Source organism: Mizuhopecten yessoensis, unplaced genomic scaffold, assembly GCF_002113885.1.
Source record: "Mizuhopecten yessoensis strain PY_sf001 unplaced genomic scaffold, ASM211388v2 scaffold8573, whole genome shotgun sequence".
Lineage (NCBI taxonomy): Eukaryota > Metazoa > Mollusca > Bivalvia > Pectinida > Pectinidae > Mizuhopecten > Mizuhopecten yessoensis.
Window position 1 is genome coordinate 63,026 of NW_018407615.1, and position 27,604 is coordinate 90,629.

At 34.2% G+C, this 27,604-nt stretch overlaps 1 protein-coding gene across 5 annotated transcripts in view; it reads left to right on the plus strand.

The window, feature by feature from the left end:
* LOC110456215 (zinc finger E-box-binding homeobox 2-like) overlaps positions 1-27,404 on the plus strand; it is a 76,909-nt gene extending 49,505 nt beyond the window's left edge. For 3 of the 5 annotated variants that reach the window (XM_021506807.1, XM_021506808.1, XM_021506805.1), the window contains 5 exons: positions 7,666-7,860; positions 8,263-8,580; positions 8,907-11,344; positions 15,687-15,876; positions 16,268-27,404. In XM_021506807.1, coding sequence (XP_021362482.1) covers positions 7,666-7,860; positions 8,263-8,580; positions 8,907-11,344; positions 15,687-15,876; positions 16,268-16,536 — 3,410 coding nt within the window. In that variant the 3' untranslated portion in view covers positions 16,537-27,404. Of the gene's footprint in view, positions 1-4,047; positions 4,351-7,665; positions 7,861-8,262; positions 8,581-8,906; positions 11,345-15,686; positions 15,877-16,267 lie in introns of those variants that run through there. The other 2 variants (XM_021506810.1, XM_021506809.1) reach the window with 2 other exon arrangements.
* Positions 27,405-27,604: the final 200 nt, after the last annotated feature.

The following is a 27,604-nucleotide window of genomic DNA, read 5'->3' on the forward strand; positions in this document are numbered from 1 at the left end:
TTATTTACAGCTTGTGTTCTATCTACCAAGATTGTTTGTCATGTGCCTCTTAGCTTCAGCTTATAGCACCATTAATATCATCTACATAGGTGAAAACTCCACATTACATTTTTGATTGATAGGGAATGTATTAGTATGTATGTCTGACATAATGGCTTGACGTTGGATGTATTCTTTAACGGGAGACAGATTGATATCAGTACTGCTATTGATTCCTTGAATCATCTACATCACTTGTATTAACCTCAATATATGCCCCTCGTTTACCGCCCATATGTTTCAATGTCGCCCTTTCTCATTTTGTTGAGAATTCCTTAATACATTTCCCTCAATTTATCACCAAATCACTTTATAATGCCAAAATTTCTCTGTACATTTGGTGGCAGTATAACAAATTAACTCATTCACCACTACATATTTTAACACGACTTGCCCAGTCTTTGATTTGGTAAGGTTCAAATACGACTTTAGGGGTGAATGGGTTAAATACGGTCTCTACCAAGTTAACCTCCATATCCTTTGCAATCCTATTCATTTTCCTACTAAATTCAGAAAAAACAAATCTTGATACTATTGGAAATATGCATCAAATGATCTGTGAATTGCCTTCATGTTTCGATGGAAAATAATAACTATATATTAAGGTACAAATCATAAAGTATGGAAAACATACTGGAACAAAACACTTGATTCTGGCTACAATACAGTACATATGTACTGGTGCATGCTTACAGATGGGTAAAAATCAATGAAATGAAAGCATAGTCTAGGATGTTAACCCTAGTTTAAGCTGGAAGTTACCCAGGTAACACGGCAATATTCCTGGTTCTTACAAGTTCAAGCTCAGCAGGTTTTATTGTACTTCGGAATTGATGAAGAAAGATTGCCACAGCCATTTGCAACTAGGTACATTTTGACTTTTGAATAATGATTTAATACAGGAATCAGAATATTACTTTGATAGTTAAAATATTCATGTTTATCTTAAAGTAGAAATTTTTGTAATTTGCCTGCTTTTCTGTGTATGGATGGAAAAGAGTTAAGGGCCTAAATTGTTCCGATCCATTCCAGGTTGTACCAATACATGTAGATTGAATGCCAGCTTCTCAAATGTCACAGAGATAAATGTCTATGTACAATCAATAATGTATGTGTTAGCTAGGAGTTATCTGTTGTGGTGGTGATAGTGGTAGGTACAGCTCACACACTAGAATGTATTGGGGACTCATTTTGTTAAAGGTACAGTCAGCATTAAGGTAGATATTTGTCTTGCCAACAAAAAGTAGTCACATACAAATTCATTGTTAATAAAAGGTAGATGTATGTTAGGTACAAATTCATTGTTACCAAACAGTAATGTTTGTCAGGTACAAATTCATTGATACTAAACGGTAGATGTTTGTCAGGTACAAATTCATTGATACTAAACGGTAGATGTTTGTCAGGTACAAATTCATTGTTACCAAACGGTAGATGTTTGTCAGGTACAAATTCATTGGTACAAATTCATTGTTACCAAACGGTAGATGTTTGTAAGGTACAAATTCATTGGTACAAAACAGAAGATGTTTGTCAGGTACAAATTCATTGTTACCAAACGGTATATGTTTGTCAGGTACAAATTCATTGGTACAAATTCATTGTTTCCAAACGGTAGATGTTTGTAAGGTACAAATTCATTGTTACCAAACAGAAGATGTTTGTCAGGTACAAATTCATTGTTACCAAACAGAAAATGTTTGTCAGGTACAAATTCATTGTTACCAAACGGTAGATGTTTGTCAGGTACAAATTCATTGGTACAAATTCATTGTTACCAAACAGTAGATGTTTGTCAGGTACAAATTCATTGTAACCAAACCGTAGATGTTTGTCAGGTACAAATTCATTGGTACAAATTCATTGTTACCAAACCGTAGATGTTTGTCAGGTACAAATTCATTGTTACCAAACCGTAGATGTTTGTCAGGTATAAATTCATTGGTACAAATTCATTGTTACCAAACGGTAGATGTTTGTCAGGTACAAATTCCTTGTTACCAAATGGTAGATGTTTGTCAGGTACAAATTCATTGTTAACAAAAGGTAGATTATTTTCAGGTTCATACTTCTTGCTAACAAAAGGAAGATATTTGTCAGGTACAGAATCAATGTGAACAAAATGTAAATATCAAATGAAGATTGATCGTCAACAAAAAGGTATGGCTTTGTTGTTTGCTGAATAATCTTTAACTAAAGGGAAATATTTTTCTAAACCTTTTGATAAAACTTTTATTTTAACAAATAAATTTTTGTCTGCTTCTCAGATTGCATAGAAGGGTGAAGTTCATCAAGATTTAATTTATCAGCAGCAGCAAAGCATAAATTGATGAACTTCGACTTCTGAGTGATATTTCATTTTCATGTTTCCTGTTTAAAACGAAAAAAATGTCAGTAAAATTGTCAAAAGGCACCTTTAAACAAAATTGGGGTACATATGGTTCAACCTTATACCATAATGTTGCATGCCATATTTAAAGTTTGTTGTCATTCTGTCTTTTCTTATAGTAATAGGTATAACAGGTTAATTATACACCAAGTGTCAACTGATTAATGTATAATTGCAGCTAATTTGTTATTAAGCATTATCTTAAACAGCTGGTATATGTTAGTGGCAAAAAGAAATTGCAGTGTGTGTGTTCCTCTGGTACATTAAAAACTTCATGATATTTCCACCATTTCTCCAGTGAAATTTTGGCATATTTTAAGGGTTTTGCAAAATATCTCCCTTGAAATATCGGGGACTCATATTAAAGGATTTGGAAAGAAAAGTAAAAAGAGGTAAACAAGTTGGTAAATGAAATTATGGACATTTTAAAAACAGCTGATTCAGGTTTACTGTACCTTGTTAACATAGTATTAGAGATTTGGGTTATGTCATTAAACTAATAGTAACACATTATTACCGCAATAAGTAGTACTGTAAGCTGTAGAATACCGTAAATTGTATGAATCACACCCAGTATCTCTATGGATAGAACTACATTTATGTTTTTTGTTGACAATAACTTATTTATATCCCTTACTAACATTAACCTTTTTGTTGATAATTATTTACCTTTTCGTTGACAATTAATGGTAGTTTATTGATAGTACTACTTGATTGCAAAACCTAGCAGCTAAGGAGAGCTTTGAGATAGTGTAAACTCACTGTTTGAGTATAGAGTATAGTTGTAGAAGGCTAAGACAATGTGGGTATGAGGTGGAGCCTTGTCTCCCCTGTGTGGTACAGATGGGCAGAACTGTTATGGTTGTACATAGCCAGTCACTCATCCTCCATTACTGTACCAGTCTGATGGAAGATGGAAAAGTCAGCAAACAAAATCAATAAGCCTGAATTCATCTATCAGGATATGACAGGCTGGTGGGGTCCTGTGATTGGTGGATTGCTCCCCTAGGAAGGCCCCACAGGAAAAGGTGACTGTTTGGCCTCACAGGCAGGTAGCTCCACCTTGATACAAAGGTTGATTTGATGCTGGCACTGTATCTGGGGGACAATGAAGGGAAACTTTTTGCACAGATATTGTTCAAATAAATATTCTTCATAATTCATACAAAAAGTTTGTACTTAAATAACATTTCTTACGACATTATGTGTAATTTCATTTGAATTTTCTACATTTCTTTATAAAATATTTATTTGAAAACGATGATTATATAAACCTATAGATATTTATAGAACTATTCTATACACCTACATTTGGTGACATTATGTGTTTCGCACCATAAACAAACAAAAACAATATGCATAAATAGGTGTATATATTTTATGGAATACACCTGACATATACACAGGAGATAAAATGCATGGACTATTTGAAGAACCGCTAGAAAATTGTTTCCAAATGTTTCTCACACCGTTAATGGACCAGGATGGACCAGGATGTACCGGTCAGGTATAATATTTCTTGGATCAATCAATGAATTTTCCCTGTGGGTGCCTCTTTGAAATGCTGAGTGCCTTGAATAGCACAGCTGTTGGTTACAGCTACTAGACTAAGCAGGGTGCTAGGTTTGTGATTGGTGAAATTGATTATGTTGATGGGCTGGACTAAGGAAGGTGAAGCCAAGCCCTAATCTGCCAGTAAGGGGTAGATCTCACCTGGGCCCTCCCAATACAAACAAGAGTTTATTTTAAATACCTGTGATGATCAAGGTGTAACCTCAATGCTAACGTTGACTTGATAACAGTAACTGGTTGGGGATACATCACATGGCTACAGACTGTGCTTACCTCAGATGAGGATTCTGTAAAGTGACCTTATTCATATATTATCAAGATGCTGAAGGAATTTTGCATTTTCCCTTTTGGTAAGTTTACCTATAGTAATTCTTTTCTGTGTTTTTAGTGTGTCAATTTTGCTTTCGTATTTGGAAGTAATACAGTTGGTATCCTTTTTTTGATGACAATTAAAAATTATCGGTCATGTTGTTGTTTTTTTAGAAAATTTGAACCTTTAGTGAAAATTCTTAAAATCATATCAGTTGACAACGGTATGTGATGATAGAAAATTGTTTTAAATGATGAAAGTCTGATAATAGGAATTTATGATAACATGGTTTGTATTCAAACAAAAACATGTATCCCTTTGAAAATAAAAACACAAAATACAGAGGTGTTTTCTTCTATATACATGAGACATGAAATTGGTTGATTATACATCTTATTGTAGAAATATAAAAAGAAAATTGTGATGTTTTCTTTGATATTTATTCCACACGAGAGCGATGATTGTGGTTTGTTGATGAGGCGTCATCCCGCCCGTGTTTGTAATTAGATGTGTGGCCAGGTGAGAATGGACACAATGGTGGCCAGGTGGGCTACTATCCTTCCCCATCCTTTACAGTTAAACACACACCTCTGGTGGGGGTCTTTTAACTGTATGTAAATGACCCGGGACATCTTAGAATCAGCTTTGTGTCTCCTCCATCACTATCTAGTCTTACCAACTAGGTAGCATTTTTACAACGGTTTTACTGTTAGGGCACACGCTTCACAGCGTTTTAGGATATGGAAATTAATTTGAACACATCTTGAGGTTTTTGAATGTTGGCACCAGGTAGCATCTCTTAATTACAGGTACACAACACTTTTTAGCTGTTAACCACAATCTTAAGTTAATGTAAATGAGGTCTTACAATGCCCTGAAAAGATACATTGTTATCTTTCTAGCATCAGTTGAAACAGTTAGATGAACAAATAAATATGTAAATTAATTCTGAAGATATCCAATTAATTACATTGTATCTGTCCTAGAACTGACAGAAGGTAGATTTTTCAGCATTTATTTTCATGCTTTCAAGTCAAAAACACCTGAGCTGGTCTTTGTACATTGTAATCTCATGTTGTGGTGCACCTTTTAGATTTTAACTTTTATATTCACCTGGAGTTTGAACTTTTTCTAATGCAAATGTATTGTAACACCTGGGTGTTTAACCAGACTTATTCAATTACCAACATCAGGTAACTTTTCTTAATGACAGGTATCCAGTCTTTCACAAGTAATATGTAAATTAGAAATGGTAGAAAGCAGGAGATCAAGAGGTGAAGTGTAATGATGCAGATATGTTACAAGTTAACGGCTGGGCTGAATTTTTAGCATCCTATGAAAAGTAACCGTTATCATAGCCCAGTAAGGAACTAATGGTTTACACCTTTGAAGTCAGGTACTGGTATATCAAATAACAGGTATACTGCGGTGAGGCTTATCATGTTACAGGTAGTTACAGACATAGTTGGTTCAGACACAAGTGTTCAGGAATACCTCAGATTAATTTTGAACATCTGTCTGTCTTTTATACCGAAGGTGACATATATTTATTGAATGTACAAATTCAATGAAAATTTCTGATTTTCGTTGATGTACAGGTGACTTAAGCTGTTATTTTGAATCGGGAACTGTGAGAAAATAATGAATTTTATACTTAAACATGTGAAAAATGATTTTAAGTTCATTAATTTTCTTCAATACATGTAGTTCATTGTAATGAAATGTAGATAATTTTGTTGATCGTTGTTTTGGTAGAGTTTAAAATAGATATCACTACTGGTGCAACTGTTATTTAATTTTGATTATTCCATATAACTGACATCTTTTGAACCTTTTTTCAGGAATTATAATTGTAAGAAATTTGACTATTTGAAAATGAAAATAAAATGAAAAAGCTTGAGAAATTAATATTTCAGTAAGGAAAAACATGATTTGTGTTGCCTCACCTTCTGTATATTAAGGGAGTTAACTCAAAGTAATAAAATTCTCAAGTGGAACTCTTCTTGGCAGTTATAATTATGTTGTCTTACCTTTTACCTTAAATAGTACATGTACAGGTTGTCCGTATATATAGAGTCACTGATTGACGGCTGGTCAGTATAACAGAATGAGCAATTAACTAAAATATCTTGTCAATATAAAAGAATCTGTGATTAATAGTATATCTCGTCAGTAGAATGAATTTGGCTTTTAACTGGGATGGATGGTCAGTATAAAGAATTCAGCGATAAACAAGCACAATCAGTAGTGCTTAGTGTGTGTGACTGTACCGATTGCCACAATTATGATTCACGATAACTCCGTTTAGATAGGTGGACTAAGTACTGGGTTCGTGACTAATGTAATGAGATGTTTTTCTGGTATTTTTATGACTGCATTATTCATATCAAACTCAAATGATAACATATCCTTAAATGTTTTAGACCACTTTCTACTCGCAAAACCAATTTAATTATCTGACGATAAAGCCAACTCTCATTACCATTGAACTCAGGTGGAAATACAAGAGGGGCTAAATATGGCAAGTTCACAGAAAATGACATGAAAAGAATGAAAATCGGCTCACATAATTTGCTAAAATGAGTAGCTAGTAAATGTCAGATTGTATGGACAAATTGATGTTTTGTGTGTGGAATGTAACAATATTAGTGAAGCTACCTTTGGCATTTATGACAGCGTACGAGCATATGTTAATAACATAAAGGGTACTCCAGTTGACGTCCCCTCATGAATATCTGAGGGGGTGTTTAGTAGTACCAGTGACAGGGGACAGATACTATCAATGGACACCTCACGTGACTAGATATTAACAGTGTCCTCAGTTACCTGATGGCCGTGATGATTTTTCCCGACACGAACCTTTAAAACGATAACTTGATCGCTGTACTAGACTTGGACACAACCTGGTGTAATTTCTAATTAGTTAATCAATTAAAATTGGAATATGATGTATTGTGTGTTAAATTTGTTGATTGAACTAATTGGTCATTAGCAAAAGCCAGAAGAATAAAACATGAAATATTCAAAATGTAATGGATTTTGAGTTATAACAGCTGACACTTGTAAGGTAAACCCTATACGAATTACCTTTACCTAGGTTATACAATATCTAAGCTTCAACAAAGTCAAACACTGATAAATTTAATACTTTTTAGGTAGATTTACAATGCATAAAAAGGATAAAGATGTTTTGTGTGCTTTGTACTAAGTATATTTATGGTAAGTTCAGATGTATCAAGATTTTATCTACAATAGATTACAGTATGAGTATCTTCAGTTTAAAAAAGGAAGTTACCATAGAAAACCATTATGATAACAAATTTGTAACAAAAGATCACTTCTTGTATATTTGCAGTCGAGAATGATGATGTTGATACAAGCATAAACAAGAAGAAAAAGGAAGTCGAGACAGAAACAGTAGTGGAGGAGAAACAAGAAAACAGTATCCATGACAACAGTGGCCATGACAACAGTACAATCAGTGACCATGACAATGGGAAGACCACACCCACCCATAGCAACCATGACATGGAGACAGATGTGGATAAAGGTAAGGTTTCAGTGTGATATAATTTGACGCATTCTGTGGTATTGTGAAAGAAAGTGCATATTCAAAATACAGGCGCTGGGGTACAGGCTAGCACTAAAGCAAATTTACTGTGTATTGATTTTTCTTTTAAAAATATATGATAATTTGCTGCTACTAAATACAGCAACTGCAACAAAGTGAACTTTTCCATATTGTGTTGTTTGCCTGTGTGTTCTCTTACTGTGTGATAATGCCATTACCATCATGCAAAGCTATTACATGACGATTTCTTATTTTTTAAAACAACTGGCATCAGTTTAATCATGTAAATGTTGTGTTATGAAAAAACATGGTATTGATTGCTTATTTAATGAACTTCAATACTTTTTACCATGAAACTGACCAAATACATTTTTCTTTCAGATGAGTTGAAAGATACGGTCATACCTGATATACCAGATAAGGTCATGATCCCTGACCCTACTACTGTAGTGAAAGAGAACCATGAGGAGGTTTTGGAGAAGCCAGTTCTGGAGCCTGAACCTGTGAAGGTTGCAGACCTGCCGTGTAAGCCCCTAGTATGTGTTGCCTTGTCAACAGGATGTGTTACAGAGGAGGAGAAGATTCAGGAATACCTGAATCGTAGTGACACGGCTGTCATCTACCCAGAGCCAGTGTCTGACCGCGAGGGTGAGGAGGAGGAGGAAGATGACAACAGCAGCAAGAACGAACCTGACAGTGGTAGGTCAAGGTCAATTAGCCAGTCTTCCACTACCTTATATGGTTAAATCAGACATCTGATACATCTGAGTATATGTGCAAACCATAAACCATTCTAAACCGTAAGACTTTTAACTTTCACCATTATCAGTATTTCATTTAAAATATATTCCCCCTGTCTTTAATTTCTTTGTTGTTTAGAATTTCAGTTACTGTAGTTATGTTTTAAAAAAATGGCATCTGTTGAATTCACTTATCTTAGTTAAAAGTGGAAAACGGTTTGGGAAAGAACAGAAGTGGACGATTTATAGTAGGACTTTGTACTATATTGCCTCTCCCTTTTACAGATTCGCTGATGCTACCTGGTGAGGAGGTGATCCTGAGGTGTATCCACTGTGACCAGAGTTTCATGCGTGCCACTCTTCTGCGTGACCACATGAAGATGATCCACCCGGATAAGCCTATAAAGTACCTGTGCCCAAAGTGTGATGAAACATTCCTTCTTAAATCCCAACTGGACAAGCATCTGGCCCTCCACTCACCGACATCCCAGTCTTGCAAGATCTGCAACAAGACTTTCGCCAATGTGTACCGCCTCCAGCGTCACATGATCAGCCATGACGAGAGCACAGACCTGCGTAAATTCAAGTGTCCTGAGTGTGGTAAGGCCTTCAAATTCAAACATCACCTTAAGGAGCATGTCCGCATCCACAGTGGCGAGAAACCATTCCAGTGTCCAAACTGCGGTAAGCGATTCAGCCACTCAGGTTCCTACAGTAGTCACATGACATCCAAGAAGTGCTGGGTGATGAACCAGAATAAACCAAGATCGCTGGACCAGAACAGTAATGCCGAGACAGCCAGTGTATCCTATTCCCCAATTCGTACTCCAGTCACCGCCATTGGTATGGAAACCATGATCCAGAGTCTAACTGCTGGCAAGTTCTCACCTGCATTTCTACATTTTGATCCGACAAAGGGAGGCCTTCCTTACTACACTCCTCCCAGTGGATATCTCCCCATGGCATACACAGTGAGACACGGAAACCCCATCAAACCCATTATGACCCCAATGATCCACCATCAGAAGCCCCTGGAGTGTCAACCCACATCAGTACCCAGCACCAGCCCCTCAACTTCAATGCCATTGTCACAGATCTCTCCAGATGTCAACTCTAACACTCAGCTCATCAGCAAGCAGGCCAGTCTTCAGGTAGATGGAAGCATTCCTATTCCAGCCTCTGTTGCTGCCACCATCGCCGCTACTGTAGCTGCTTCATTTGCAGAGACTCGTACTACGCCTGTCAGTGCCAGGAAAGAAGCTACACCTACAGATAAACCTGTGTCACCTCTTCCATGCAACATCAAGACAGAGAAATTTACGGACTCTGAGATGGATATTAGTGAGAAACCAGAGCTGATGCCAGATACTTCTAGAATCAAGCAGGAGCACCAGAATGGGGAAGGCACGCCCTGTCGATTCTGTGGTGACAGCTTTCACAGTCCTGTGGACCAGCACCAGCATGAACGGTACCTCTGTAAGCTAAATAAGGAAATCATCCATCGCATCCCAAGCGGAGAGAGTGCCAGGAACTCGCCCTGTAGCACAATGTCAGAGAGTGGCAGCCATCGTGACACACCAAATGGGAGCATCAGTGCTGAGGCTGAGACAGACACCGAGGAGATAGAAGAGTTATACAAATCTGAGAAGAACTCGCCCATGGAGAGCAAGAAATTTCGCATGAGATCACTCATCAGCGATGATCAGCTGAAGGTCCTCAAGTCTCACTACCAGGTCAATCCTCGCCCAAGGAAGTACGAGCTCATCCGCATTGGAAATGAAATAGGACTTCCTAAGCGTGTTGTACAGGTATGGTTCCAGAACCAGCGAGCCCGGGATCGCAGACGAGGCATGAACGTTCCGTATTTCCCATCCATGGCCAGGTTCAAGCGACAAGAAAGTCCCTCAGCCCAGTGGAAGGAGACTACACCCAAGACATCCACTCCAAACTACATAGCTGTGGTGCCAACACCCTATGCGCATGGAGTCAAGGTCAATGGCAAGGTCACACCTCCAAAACGTACACCTACTGGTGAAGAACAGCCTTTGGATCTCAGTGTGAAGATGAATAAACCGCCAGATGCTCATTCCGGAAGTCGGTCATCCAGCGCCACACCACCTAGTAGCCGCTCAGGGGAGACAACCAGCCGTCCAGGGGACCAAGTTTTGAATCTTAGTACTCGAGTAGGTGACGCCAGCAAGCCAGGTGTGGAAGGCAGTCTTCAGAACTCGGCCATTTACAAATATATGCAGCAGGAGGGTTTGTTTGCCGCTCACAGACATCTCCTCACCAATGCCATACTGACGTCGTCTCCTAGTCTAATTCGTCCACTTTCTACACCCACCATTCCAAGGAGAGAACTCTCTGTCACACCAACTCCATCCATCTCATCGCTTAGTGACATTGCCAGAAGCCACTGTGAACGTGCACGATCTACGCCCAGCGACAAATTTGAAAACTCGTCTGATGGACACCACCGTGACTTTGAGAATGGCAGAGAAGGGGATCACAGACTTGTAATCGACGAACAATCGGACATGTCTGAAGACGACGACAGTAGCCATAGCTATGAGTGCAGCACTGCAATGGCTGATGCGACCTGTAACCTTTCGACCTTGGCTGAGGTCAGTCTTGCAGAACACCACAACATCACAATGACTGCCGACGGCGAGATCAAGGTCAAAAGGTTACGCAAGAAGTCGTGGCGACAGGTACACAGCTATGTCTGTATCAGTGTTTTCTTGCCTTTTTACCCCGTAGTTAGTTAAATTTGGCTGTGTTGTGTGGAAATTCCATATTCATGTCTATGAATCATGCAAGACAAAAACCAGACCTTCAGACAGTTTTGTTAAATCAATAAGGCACATGGCAATGTCTACAGAAAAGTATTTCATGTTCAAATATTAGTAAAAATAATTTCAACAATTTCATCAAGAAAAAAAAATTAAAAACTGTTTTAATCATACTTATTTGACATTGACATCTGCCTCTGTCTGAATATCTGTGACGGGTTGGTCGGGTAACACTGTCCTTTCTATGCCCAGAATTTCAAAATTCTTCTTTGGGGAAAATTTAGGCTTTGATCAATTTTGAATAAATTATTATTTTCATTATCAGAAAATTTCTGTCAAGAAATATACTGTGTAAGCAGCATCTTTTTTCACTTCTTATGTTCCTCTGATATCTTAAAAACTCTGACATATTATCTTGTCTATAATGTAATTTTCTTTGCCATAATCAGACAACACACAACTCTCTTGTGCAAGTTGGAATTCATTTCTTCTTTCTTTTAATTTTTCATCCTTTTTTTTCTTGTCTTTCCTTTCCAGAACACATTTCTCTACTTTTTATTTTATTCACTGTTTCAGTCTGTTTGACACCTCTCCTGTTGGTTTCATAAAATTTCTTACAATTTTTCGTTAATTTTTATTTTTGCCTAACGTCTTATTGAACCTGCTGCTTTGCAATAGAATGATTTTAATGGTGTTTTTATCCTGAACCCTTCTCACCTTTTGCATTCCCCTCACGTTTTCCACACGACATTAGCGGAGAAAATCAGACCATTTTTCAGAGGGTTGGGGGAGGGATGTGTTAGAAAAATACTAACAAAATATAAAATCATTCAAATTAGATATCATATATTTTTATATACAGTATTAACGATTTTTTGTGACTATTAAGAAAACTTCAACAAGAGATTTTCATTTAAACTTCAAAATTAATAAGAACTTTTAAAAGCAATTATTGGGAAAATATTCAAAGTTTGAATGATTTTATTCATAAAAGTGGTCTGATGGTCTCACTGCATGCAAAATTTATCTATTAAAGTTTCACTAAAGAATTTACTGATATTAATAATTATCATTTAGAAAATAATATCATTTTCATGTATAACTTTAATCTACACATTTAGAACATCATCTTTATATTTGTATTATAGCATAACAACATGTATCACAATTTATTCATGTAGAGTTATTCCCCTTGGATATTTGACACCAAAATGCATTCAGTATTCCTTCCAATCGATGCTGTCATCCTCGTAAACCAGTGTTTTTGTGCAAGGTTATGGTTGACAGGAATGTTTTTGCGATAAAGTGCTGCACAATATGTTATTGAATAATTTTGCATGATAAAAGTTGATTCAAAGCAAATCTCCATCTACGGAAATGACATCAAATGTTTTGTTTATTCCTTTTGTTTCTCTTTTCACAAATTGGTAATTAATCAAATTTAAAATTTTGTCTAGTTCAGAGATGATTTCACAAACTTTATTAAGTGAAAAACAATAAAAATGTTGTGAATACAACATTTTGCATATCAAAGTTACTACCAAATGGAGATTTGCATTGGTTGTTATGAGGTCTTATTTTGTGTAAATACCATTGTTCACCTAACACACACCCAACCTTTGATTTAGTTCTCCTTCTAAATAGGAGCTTACCTATAAGAATGATTCAATTATTATCGAGATGACAAGATTTCTCTACCCTAAACGTAAGGCACTCGATTAGAAAATATTTCTTTCTTTTCTTTTTTAACAGCACTACAAAGGGACATAAAAACCAATGGAAAAATACAAACACTTCCTGTAGCCTCTATCACATTGTGGGTACATAAAAAAAAATACCTATAAAAATGATTCAGTTATTATCGACTATCACAAGATATCTTTACCCCAAACATAAGGCACTCGCTTAGAAAATATTTCTTTCTTTTCTTAATCTGTTTTTCACATGCAGATATACATGCAAAGAAAACTGGAGTTTTTAGGGACGAACCATTTTAACTGAAATCAAACAATAATGAAATTGAATGAAGTAATTCCATCGACTGAATTAGAATTTCAACAGATTCCTCATTAATACTTGGGTAGAGATCAGATATATAAATTCTTTTATTTGCTGTGGTATCTACAGTTTATAAATGATAAGATTCTGGTCATTTCTTTTTTCATCGAAGTAAGCTAACAATCGTCTGTCAGTGTTTATCAGTAGTCACAGTGATTTGTCACAGTCTATATATAGCACAAAGCACGTATAGTATATTACTACAGTATCTGTGACACATAGCTGTTTTCACTGTGGTTACCTCCCCTTGTCATCATTCACCAAAACAGACTTGTTTCTCGGGATTGATAGAAAGTCATTTCTAATCAACTTGAATTGCATTAATTTTAGTTTGATGTTTATTTTGTATGGAGCATTGATATGAATGTTTTTGTTGATTTGTTTGTTGTGAAGTTCAAAATTTTTTGTTGGTTTTAAAATTTTTGAATTAACATCCTAAGTTCAAATCTAATATATCATATACAGGAAAGAGATCTTACAAATCAGTTAGTTTTAGAATTATTTTTTGTAGTTTTTTAATTTTGAAATTACAAACAAATATTTTGAAATGATGGCAATATAGGTACATCATTTGATTATTTTGGTTCAATGGAAGAAGTCCAAGGAACAAACAGTAAGTGTCTCAAAAAGAAAACAAGTAAGTGTTAGAAAATCGAAAAATGTAAGGCAAACATTCTTCATCTTATGGAATAAATCTTTCTTAAGGATTACATGATCATCTTTAAAATGTGAAAGAGGAATTTATGAAATACAATAGCGATACCACAATATTTTTTCTTGGGGTTTGGAGGGGTGGGGGTTCTCATTAAATTTAATTTTAATAGTTTTGTAGTTCAGTTTTCATTTTATAAGAATACAAATTAAAATTATAACCACAGGCACAAAGATGTTTCAAAAAAAAAATCCTATTGACAAACTATTGTCATAGTGACATTGTTTTGTCCTAGTGACACACTTTTCTGCCCCCGTGACACACTGTTCTGCCCTCGTGAGGCACTCTGTCATAGTGACACTCTGTTATAGTGACACACTGTTCTGTCCTAGTGATGCACTGTTCTGTCCTAGTGACACACTGTTCTGTCCTAGTGATACACTGTTCTGCCCTCGTGATGCACTCTGTCCTAGTGACACACTGTTCTGTCCTAGTGACAAACTCTGTCATAGTGACGCACTGTTCTGTCCTCGTGAGGCACTCTGTCCTAGTGACAAACTCTGTCATAGTGACACACTCTATCATAGTGACCCACTGTTCTGCCCTCGTGAGGCACTCTGTCCTAGTGACAAACTCTGTCATAGTGACACACTCTATCATAGTGACGCACTGTTCTGTCCTAGTTACGCACTGTTCTGTCCTAGTGACACACTGTTCTGCCCTCGTGATACACTCTGTCCTAGTGACACTGTTCTGTCCTAGTGACACACTGTTCTGTCCTAGTGACACACTCTGTCATAGTGACACACTGTTCTGTCCTAGTGACATGCTCTGTCATAGTGACACACTATTCTGTCATAGTGACATGCTCTGTCCTAGTGACATGCTCTGTCACAGTGACACACTGTTCTGTCATAGTGACACACTCTGTCAAAGTGACACACTGTTCTGTCATAGTGACATGCTCTGTGATAGTAACACACTTTTCTGTGATAGTGACACACTGTTCTGTGATAGTGACACACTGTTTTGCCCTCGTGAGGCACTCTGTCCTAGTGACACACTGTTCTGTCCTAGTGACACACTGTTCTGTCCTAGTGACACACTCTGTCCTAGTGACACACTGTTCTGTCCTAGTGACATACTGTTCTGTCCTAGTGACACACTGTTCTGTCCTAGTGACACACTCTGTCCTAGTGACACAATCTCTCCTTATGAAATGCTGTTCTGTCTTACTGACACACTGTTCTGTCCTAGGGTATGTGTTTACTTTTGTTTCTTCAGCACACTTTCAGGAAAGTAAGGTTTCTACCAAAACCGTTTTACATCATGACACAGCTTTCCCCTCCCATAATTCTGAATAACTATTACAGCACTAGGACCAATACACAAACACACTTTCAAGAACAGAGGTGACAAAAACTTTATGGAAACAATTCGAACTCATGGTATCTTCATATAAATGTTGACTTCATAAATAACTTTCAACTTACAAATATTTCTTTTGTTTTAACCATGAATATCAAAGTGTCTGTTGCTAACCTGCCATATTGTTTTGTTCAGATGGAAGCTGAGGAGGCTCAGTTGGAGCTTGATGAGTCCTTATTGGATGAGGATCACCCTTTCCGTAAGAAACGTAGATCTTGGAAAAATCACCGCCTGGACTCCGAGGAGGGCTTGTATGCTTGTGATCAGTGCAAGAAGATGTTCAGCAAGCAGAGTTCTCTGGCCCGCCATAAATATGAACATTCAGGTAGGTCCCTTACTCTGGTAATCAGTTTGACAAGCTTGGTGCAGTTTACTGAAAACTAAATGTGTGTTTCAGGTTTCCTGTTCGGTATAACTACATGTGCTTCTAAATAGAGCTGGGTATTGTCTGAAGTAATGGTGATTGCAGTATCGTGGCTATGCAGTACTAAAAGAAAATATTAGAAACTACCATGATGCATTTCATCAATAAAGGATATTTTATTGCATATGTAATAGTGAACAAAACTACACAAAAACAGATGTATACCTTCACATTTCATACCTATATTACATTTCAACCACTTTGTAAGTTTCTATCAACATTTGTGACAGTTGTATGACCATTTGTTCTACAGGGTTATTGGTATTTTAATGAGACCAACTTTTTTTTACAGGAGCCCGACCATTTTCATGTGAGCTTTGTGGAAAGGCCTTTAAGCACAAGCACCATCTGACTGAGCACCGACGCCTGCACAGTGGTGAGAAGCCCTTCCAGTGTAAAAAGTGTGGCAAGCGTTTTAGTCACTCCGGGTCATACAGCCAGCATATGAACCACCGCTACAAGTACTGCAAGCCAATGAGAGGCGAGGAGGGCCATGATGACCACGAAAGCCATGATGGACACGAAATGATGGACCTTCATGATGGGTCCTCCTCACCATAGGCTAACCAATTGTGTTTAATCTGAAAAAAAATGTCTGCTTGAGGTTGACCAATCCAGTGTCATCTAGCAAATAGGGAGCTGTCTGTCTCTGCAAAAACATTATGTGATGGATGCTGATTGGTTCATATCTATATTAATTGACCAATCATTATGACTTGTACAAAAGATATACATGTGTGTAAAGTGACTTTAAATGAATGCTGAATTATTGACCAATCACAAGTCCTCTTATTTCAAGAGTGCAGCTGCTGTCTCATTCATTGAGAATATGAATATTCATGACTTGTATTTAGACTTGATTCCAGTATTTTTGTGTGCTTCATAAGTGGAAACAAATTGATACTTTAATGGATAATATCCCTAATCATTCCTGTCATACACGTGTTGTCATTTGTTCAGTTTTGGTAACTTAACATGTCATAAATCACATTTCTCACCTCTCATTTGTCAGCCATTTTGAAATTCATGTTGCAACGGAGTTATCTCTAATTTTGACACCATGGATAAAGATACAATTTGTGCACGAAAAGAAGGCAAATAACTGTCAAAATTTGCTAGAATTTCTCAGTTCACATTTAGTGCTGTATTTTAAATATGTTAGCAAGATAAAGAGCCCAATGTAATGCTTGCTTTGTAAATATCTCAATGTATCCATGTGTTGCAAGTTTGAGATATTTTTGCATAGTGCTTGAGGTAAAGCCAACCAGAGATTTTGATGGTTGATATTCAATTATTGAATGAACAAATCAGAGTTCATGTTTCATATTTCATTGGCTGACATTTTGATCTGATAAGACTGTGAGACTGTGATGCTGACTTTTTGTGTATTCTGTTTAGGTAAAGCATACCTTTGTTGTTTTATTTTTGTAACAAATCATGCAAAGTGTTTTTCACTTGACAATTCATTGTTGATCTGTTGTAGGGATAAGTCATCAAAAATGTTGTCATTTGCAAAAATGGACACGTGTGACCACTTAAGCCTGTGTACTGTACCAGTATCATATGTATAAGGTTATGAAGCAAGACATAAGTTTCGAAATATGTCTGTTGACTTCAGAAATTCAATATGATGAATCTTACACAGCAACTGTATCATTTCGTCAAGTTTACAAATGATTTGTTTTCATAGTTAAAAATCTTCAGTTTCATGTATTTTAACTTTGTTACGATTTTGTAATGTAGTTGGTTTGTAATGTGTTAACATTGTCTGTAAAATTTCTATTTGTTTCATAAGTGACAATGGGACCATACATATGTTAATGATACCTTGAAGTTGTTCATAGTAAATGTATTAGATGAAGATGTTAAATGTATGAAAGGGATTCCTTGCTTGGTGTTTTGGTTGGAAATCAACAAACAACCAATCAGTACTTGATACTAAATACTCAATTAATTAACCAATAGAATTCATTGTTAAATATTAGAATTCAATTGGTAACCAATCTAGATTAGAATTTGTTGTCAATCAAAATCCTTTTTCTTTCATGCCATACAATATCATGTGTTTATTCTGTTTATTTTTTCATATCACATTCTTGTCATGAAGTATATTCATATTCGGTTTTATTATCACTCATTTTGATGTTGCATGCTCAGATATTTTTTAATGATTATACATTTTACTTGGATGAGTAAAAATGATTATACTGGTTACTTCATAGCAATTTCTTAGCAATGTGTTCAATCCTGCTACGTACCTCATCCTTTAAGTTTTTAAGAAATTATCCATACAAACACATTTCAATCTTGTTAAGGTTGAAATTTCAACACTTCATTTCTGACAGTTTTATCTTTATACTTAAAAGATCAATTTTATTGTTATTTTGCAATAATGTTTGTGCAATGAGAACGTCAAATTTTGTTTAATTTATTTTCACAAGTTTTAATTCTGTTATACTTGTAACACTATGAGATGCCGTATCTTGCTATCTTGTTACAAATGACTGAAGCACTTTATGTGGTTCTGCATATTAAAATCCCACCGTGTTATTTTAGAATTCTAGACTTGAGTATTAATATCCTACTACTGCCAAATTTTTATGTTTATTTTTTACCGCAAGAACTTCTGCTATTCATTTGTATATTTTGTGACTCAAGTTCTTCCAAAATATCACAAATGTGATAATAGAATGGTATAATCCCTCAGTATAGCTAGTACATGTACCTCACAACAGTTGAGGTTGTTGCTGATGCAGTTTGACTTTTAAAAATGTTGCTTTCAGGTGGATAATTGATAATTTTATCCCTTGGACAGTATTTACACATGTATATGGATAGATGATGAGAAAACCATGGCAAGTCTCAAACGTGTATGTTATCTGTGTATAAATTGTAATTAACTTAGATTTTAGAACTTTATTTAGTACATATTGATTTCTATGATCTGCTAGAATATTTTACTGATTTCAGATGGTGTCTATGTTACTTGCAAATATTTTCTAAGAGTTATATGTGTGATGTACTTGTATATAAATATATACTCTTTTAATTTTTTATAACAATTTTCAAAGGTTGTTTGTAAATAGAACAGAAAAATGCTCTGGTACAATATATTCGAACAAGGGACATAACTCTCCACTTTACGATGTTTTTTCGGGTCATATGCCGGTGGTAAAGTTAAATGAAAATTGAAAATTTCTGAAAGTTTATCCCTAAAACATTTTTTGAGCAGAAAGTAATGAAATTGGAGAAACTTTTTTGAAATTTGAGCTTTTAAATTTTGGAGTAATACTCAATTAATACTTAATTTGATTTTGGACAGATGTACTAGAGATGTTTCACTCCTGTGTTGTTGCTATGTCATGTGTATGTGTGCTTGTGTGTCTGAATGCTAAATGTAAAATTATAAAATCAAAAAAATGATCAGGCCAAGGAAAGTATTAACTTCTGATAAATTAAAACACATCCCTTTAAATAATAGTCGATTGTGGCATTCATTTAGTAATTTTAACAGTATCACATGATGAGAAATACGATTTAACTATACAAGACAACATTTCAAATTTTGCAAACCCATTGGTTTCGAGTACATGTACCAGTGTTTATTAGAGATTTCTATTTCTATCTTTCGACAGTATCACATCATTAGAAATAAGGCTGAAAAGTTCAAAAAAGAAATTTTGTAAATATAAATTCTGTAACAGTTAATTTATAGAAACAATTTCTGCATGATAATGTTTGATTGAGAATACTATGAACTGATTTTAACTCCAACATACTCTTAAATTGATTTGTATTTTGTTAAGCTTTGTTTTTTTGAATGCCAATAATTTATCGGAGATTAATCGCTTACCTGCTATGGCCTGACGACACATCAAAATCCGTGGTAGTCTTCCAGTGTTAAAGTTTGTTATTGTTGATGTTTATTTGTTGATTTGTTATCTTGTTGGATTAGGTTTAATTACACCAGACCTTGGTGTCTAGATAGATTAAAGTTGTGGATGTCATTTACAGTTGTCAGAAACTCATAGTCTCCTCCTCATGTTAAGGATTCATTCCAGTTCTCAAGTACCTGTCTAAATTTTATACTTCTCACTCCTCTCGCTCATGCAAAACTTTTTTTTGTATCTCGATATTGTTAGAATTGAGTAATTCTCACAGCTTAGTTTCAGATTTTGTAAAAATGAGGTGACGAGATTCGGATTCATTGTAGCAAAACATTATTGTATTGAATTATTTTGAAATCATAAACGACATTGTTATTGCTTCTGTAGTGAAAATCTCTGTAAGGTTCGGTGATTTTTCCATGTTTGGGAGTAAGGCCAGTGTCTCACAGTTGTTTTTTGCATCACTGGTTAAAATAATTCACAGTCGTCAGGAACAGACATTCTTGAACAATTGATACCTACTTATGTGCCAAATATTCTTGTTTCTGACTCTATTTTAAAGGTCACATTTCCTGATGATTGACCTTCATGGTGAATTCATTTGTGCCAAAATGAAAAACAATTCCTGTCTTGTTGTATGTGGCTTTTGTTATCAAGCTGGTCATAGTGATGTTGTGGGGTTTAGGGGTAAACTGACCTGTGGTCAAAACTGTAGATGGGTTGTTTCAAGTCACCATTTCTAAATACACCCTTTTTCTTCAGTTATTATATTGAAAAGTTAATATTTTCATGAAAAAATAATTTGTGCCACAGCTAAAATGTCTTGTCAACGTTTACAAATCTAAGGGAGACTATCCACTTAAAAAATCATAGGTCTTCATTTTAATTTTTTAGCTGGATATTCTTTAAAAATGAAAACGTGTATGTTGTCAAAGGTTTGTTTGTTGTGTACGTGTTGATAAATATTCCTTGTCAAGGTTTCCTTGGACATCTAACCTAACAGTATTAAAGACTGATGTCTTCCTGATAAATATTCCTTGTCAAGGTTTCCTTGGACATCTACCCTAACAGTATTAAAAACTGATGTCTTCAATTATGTAATCCATGTATATACAGTTGATATATCCTCGGACTTCCATTTCAAATAAGTCAGTATATTCCACAATAATCATTAATATATTCCTCACCCCTTTGTATAAAATCCATTTTCCATTCTTTAACATTATTTAAACAAATGTTCAAACAATAATATTGATATTTTGAGGTCAAAAATTAAATGTAGTTTTTGAAATTTCATTGTTCAGTTAATAGCATTACTGTAAAAAAAATCGGGTTTTGATTCCAGTTTGAATATTCACCAATCTTTGATATGACTGCAGCATCTTAATATCTATAAGATCTTACAAGATTTGTGAAGTTTTTAAAGTTTAAAAGACAAAAATTACCTATTAACATTATTGTTTGAACTTAAACAACCGGGTACTGTAAATCACCAAATCTGAATATTTCCTTTCTGCATGTGATGTTTTCATTCGTGAATGAAATATTCAGGACATTTTGTTTATTCATGAATGAAAACCTCATGAGACGTTTTGATTTAAATTCATAATACATGTCACAAATTTTGAGTGATAAACAGTATCTATCAATGTTATGGTGTTAAGTGTTGAGAAAGGTTTAAGGTCAGTGTGGCCTTCTATAGCCTGGTTTCTTTGATGCATGTTCTGTGTACATACTAACTATTTATGTCTCTTTGTGCCAATATTTCTTAAAAAATAAATCTGAAAAATTACGATCCTAATGTTTGAAAACAATAAAATATGAAAAGAATAAGTGATGGTTTTCCACCTGAATGAATCTTTAAGTGAATAGTTAAGTGATGGTTTTCCACCTGAATACATCTTAAAGCGAATAGTATTGTGAAAGTGTTTTACTGCTAAATAGTAATTTTACTGCTAAATAGTAATAGTTGCTTTATCGTGGACATACAAAATTAACGTCACCCACTAAAAACAGTATTACATGTGTTTTATATAATAAATAATGTGCCAATGATAATTTCCTTTTAACAACCTGTAAATGAATTTCCATTTATAAAGTCCTGCATGTATTATCACTCAAATATGTATTTTTGTTCTGAAGCAGTTCTATGTGCCAATATCAAAAATAGAAAAAAAATAATAATACTCAAACCGTTCAGTATTCCAATGCTGTGAATAATTTTGTCTTCCTGAAATATTGTTTACAATCATACGTTAGAATGTTAACCTTAGTTTAGTTGCCCAGTAATGCCAATAGCACAGTCCTCAAAACCATGTCAGTATTTCCGTGCTTTTAATATCCACTAGTCGTCTTCCTCAAATATCGTGTACATGTATTTGTTAGAATATTTACTGTAGATTTAGGACTGAAGTGTGAACCAGTGTCATCAATTCTCAAGAAAGTGTCTTCCAATCACTTAACAATTCTCATTTGTTAAAAATGACATTAAATAAGCTCAAAGAAAAATTACATAAGAATTTCGTGTATGCCAAATAACTATTAAATAAAAAATACATGTTTTAAATAAAACCCTGTTCTTGCAATACCAAATCATTTTAAATGTATCGCTTCAGTATTAGAATATGTTATATGTGTATATACAATGTAAAGTGTAAATATTATCCTAAGTTGAATCTTGTGAAAGCATAATATTGAATTGTCCCTTGTCAAAGCAAATAATCTTGTGAATGCATAATATGTAATATATTATTTCAAATTTGATAAATTCAGAAATGTAAGAATTTGAAATCAGGTGTTTTAGATGCATGTAAACTTTACTTATTTAATATATATCCAATATCCACGCTTGTTTTGTATTTAGTATAGTGCTTTATACTGTTGCATAAAAACGTGTTTTCTTCAATATTCAATTCATAAAGTCATGCATGTATTACTTGTATTTAGTATTTACATAAGTCTCAGTATGCCATAGTGAAATTTGCAATACAAAAACGGCTTTAAATGGCAATTAATCAAAATATGTAGTATCTTGTTGTCTCCTTAGTTCTATCTTATGTGAATTTCTACGTTGCCATAATATTTATGTATTAGTTTATCGTTAGTTAAATATGTATAATAAGTGTGTACTGCCCTGTGGTTAGTATTTACTTGTAGATCATCGTCCCAGATCTTAATCCTTTATACGAGACTTGCCATGGTTTCAATTAAATCTGTTCCGTTACTTTTGACAGCTTCCTCAGAATTACAGGTGTCAGATACCTGTAAAAGTCACAAGTGCCAAACAGAGAACATAGTCCCAAGTATTACTCCTATTTTACAGGGTTTTGCCATGTTTTACTTATACAATCTGGTCATAATTTATTTAATGAAGCAGCAATATAACCATAGAGATAATTAAATAGATAACTAGTGTTGAAATACAATCAAAACCAACTGATGAATCTAAAACCTCATCAGTAAGGATTTTTATGCTATTTGAAATCAAAGTTACTTAATGTAAAGATTCCTGTTGATTAGGTTAGTTTTTGTTTCATTGTTATTTTCAAGTCATTTGTTTTTTTACCCGATTCCCATTCAAAGACTCGATCATGAGTTTAATCAAACAATTTAGTATCTAAGACTTACACTTAGAGAAAATCAATCGTTTGAATACTTATAACAAGATGTTATATATTAAAACAAAAAAAATCATACTTCAGATGGTAATTTTTGATATTTGATTTAGAAAGTTTTAATTATTTGAAATCCATTATTGAAATCATATAATAGAAATTATAATCATGTTATTGAAATCATAATCTCCTATATATATGTGTTTGTGAATCATTGTAAAAAGTGTAATTAACTATGTGTGTGAATGTAGGTGTACATCAGAAGGGATGAGTCCGTTCTAGTCAGGTAATACCAACTGGTATACAGTGCAATATCACACAATCCTTATGTATTGTAAGCTCCCGGTCAAAGTCGCCATCTCGGAATTCACCAAAAAAACAACAACAGAAAACAAGGGATACCAAGGGATATATATGTGTAACCTATGAAACATTATCAGAGATTACACAATTAGTTGGAAACACTATATATTTTTTAATGGTGATGTTATCGATTTATCTGAAAAATTATCTTTGATTTTTTATAAATCTTTTTCCTAAATTAATTTATCTCTGATAAAAACTTCATCACATTTGTCAGAAGTGACAATCAGTTGGAAACAAAAAATCTCATTTTCTGTTAAACAATCTTTGCTTTGTAGATTGATCTAAAAATAATCTTTGATTTTTATTATTCTTTTTTCAAATTTGATTGATAGAGCTTTAAATTATTTTGATACTGAAATAATACTCGGACCTTTTAAACTCCTGATCAGAAATTAATTTTAATTGTTAGAAATTTGTTAGAAATGGAAATAATACCCTTTATTCTAGTCACAGTGTATTTATCAGACTTTAATACTTAGGATAGGTTGTTGTGTTGTTGGTCGTGTACTTTGAATCATTTAAAACATAATGTGTTTAATTCCAATTTTGAGAAGAACCATTATTCGATTCATTTGCCCATTAATGATTTTAAATTGTTTTGATCATGATGTTTTATTGATGGATGTTTAATGATGTATTGAGGAGTTGCTATTTACTACTCATCAGCAATATACCGTTCTTGCCATGGATGTAAATAATTGATTTGTATCTCGATATTAAAATATATATGTATATTTGCTAAATGTATATGTGTAAAAATGATTTTGTAATGCAAACTGGTATCATGGATATTGATTATGAATATTTGTATAGTGAAACTGAAAAATAAAATGACTAAATCTAGTCTTGCTGATTTGATTTATGACATGTGTTGAATGTAAACATTGTTTTAACGTTTAAAGCCAGATAATGGAACACTCTTAATTTTAAAAGAATATTTCAATTTTTAGTTGTTACTGTTTCCATCCACTCTGTCTAAATATTTTATTTTACTGTTTTATTATAAAAAAAAGATGCATTGGATAATATATAGAAATAAGAACAGAAAAAGTATTTGGTTGCAAAGTTAAATTCTAAACCGAAAATAAATAAAAGAAAAAAAAATCAAAAACAAAAATGTAAATGAATTTACTACATGCAGAGGGAGGAGGAAGATATGTTAAATTCGTATTGTTGAAGGGAGAGAAAGAAAATGTCTTAAATTGAAATTATTTAGGGAGGAAGCTTGAAAATATTGAAGGGGAAAGGAAAAAAAAATTCAACTTGGAAGTAGGAAAAGGATTTGTCTGTTCTGTCAAAAACAGAAAATTAGGAGCAGAGTGGTGGACCGAACTATTCTTAGTGACCTTACAATTATTTTTAGACACCCTTACCTCACCTTTTAGTGTTCCAGCCAACTGGCAGCACTTGTTTAGATATGCAAAATTTTACTTTATTTTGAACCCATCCTTTCCTAAAAATATTTATAACTTTAACCTATATGTCACAATTATCTGTATACTTAAGTCACACAGCATAAAAAAGGTTAACATATTTGAGGATTTGGGTTCAAAAAAGAATCTGATCTCTTAACAAAACATTTCCTGTTAATCAATAAGGGAAATTTTCACGGCCATATTTTCTTAGGGGAAAAAATGTTTCTTCATTTTCAAACAGTATTTGATAATAGCATTGCTCATACAAGTAGCTTTTATATAATTAAAAATGATAAACTCACTAAAGCTTTTACTATGACTATGTTTTAAGACGGGTTTACACCCAAAAAACATACACTGTCTCAGAATTTTTATTTTTTCTATCTATGTGTTATTTTTATTTAGTTGAATTTATTCAAATTTTACTTACAAAATATTGTACATAGTACATCAGATTATATATAGAAAGTGTATTTTTGTGTAGATGCTTCTATAAGATGTAACACTAGCGTTAGATTCATATGGTGTATAACGGGAAAATTTCTTGTGTTTTTCTTCCACAATTTGACATTTACAAATCATTTCACGGATGTGAAGTTTGCAGTTGGCTGGCATGTGTACAAATATCACTAGCAGTACTACTATTCCATCTTTTCGTATTGCAGAGTTATCTGCTCTTGTGAGCAGGTATTGATTGTTACATCATTTATTTGTGAGAGTTACGTCATACATTTTTGGGAAAACGACGTAATTTTCTCACAAACTAATGACGTAACAATCAATACCTGCTCACAAGAGCAGATAACTCTGCAATACACAAAGACGGAATTTGCTGTTCCATTAAAGTATGGGTTAAACTGTGAATAGAGATACACAGGTAAAGCTTCTTGCTTTACACTACATTGATGTTATAAAGAAAATAAACTACTGCTATATTTGAGTGTCTTGAACTGATCTGCTTGTATAGACAAGTGTTTAAAGCTCACTAATAGGTAATTATGATATTTTTATGTGAAGGGATTTTTATTAAGGAAGCTCACTATCTGATAATTATGATATTTTTATGCCAAAGGACTTCTATTTATGGAAAGTCTGACAATCTTTTTTGTTGTCAATGAACTCAAATATCTTGGACATATTTTTAACAGGTGGATAATATCAAATGTATATGTACAGATGTTACAGACAGTGTATGACTACTTTTATCAATATGAAATTCGACATATGGTTAGTTGTTTCCAATTTCAATCAGGTAATAGAAGATTAAATGAATTGACTGTTACTTCTAATTAAGAACTAGTGTTTTTATTAACAGATAAGATTGAAGTTCTCCATAAAGGTTTAGCGGTCTGTAGAATTTTTGAATTAAAGCTAATATTGAAAGACATTCATAGGAGTATTTTCATCACTTAGGGATTATTCCCAACAGAAATGTCGCCCTAGTTATGTGTGCTGTGGAGAAGGACAGCAGTGTAAACATTGTTATTGTCTTGTACTATTGTCATGGTATCTTAGGTTTGCATGTTAGGTTACGTCAGTACAACTTAGTCTAGTTCTATGTGGATTATTTCACCGACTCCTTGTCAATGATACCAGCATCCTTTCGATCATGTGTATATTTTGGAGTAATTGATCAGTTGAATCAGATTGTATTCAATAGATCTTGGGTATATGTGTATAACATTCAATCCAATTTTTTGACTACTCAAATTGATCATGTAAGAACAGAATTCTACATGATTTTGTGAATATTAAAATCAACTGATATTCTTGTGAATATGCTACATTTGATTATGTAATAACACCTACAATTTGAAATGTAGATATATGTAGATTTTTTGCTCAAATGATGGCAATAGGTACAAACGTTTTGGTTTTCATCTATATAAGTAATTTTCTCTTGAGCAAGATCTAGAAAAGCACCATAAAGTTGTCACAGAAATTGTGATGTTTTCCATCCCATGCATATCTATTGCTATGGCAAATTTCCAGTCCCTCGCCCCAGGGGCACTTTCTTGTTATGAACAAACATTGTTAGGACATGCATTGCTAATTCCAGAAATCTGTAAATAGATTTCTCACATCTTTAAGGATATTATTAAAATGTGAATGCATTTTCCTTTCCAATAAAAACGTATGCAAAAATACCATGATTTTCTGTTGTTGTTTATGGCTGAATGTCTAAGAAATGGTATGACTACGATCCTTTGTACGAAGTGATGTCAAAGATTAAGAAACAGGACAAGTTGGCAATTTCAAAGACAACATTAATTCCCATTGGATAAGTTCAGGTCCAACGTTCTGAAGAAAAAGATGGGATAGGCTTAGTTCTTGATTCAGTTTTACC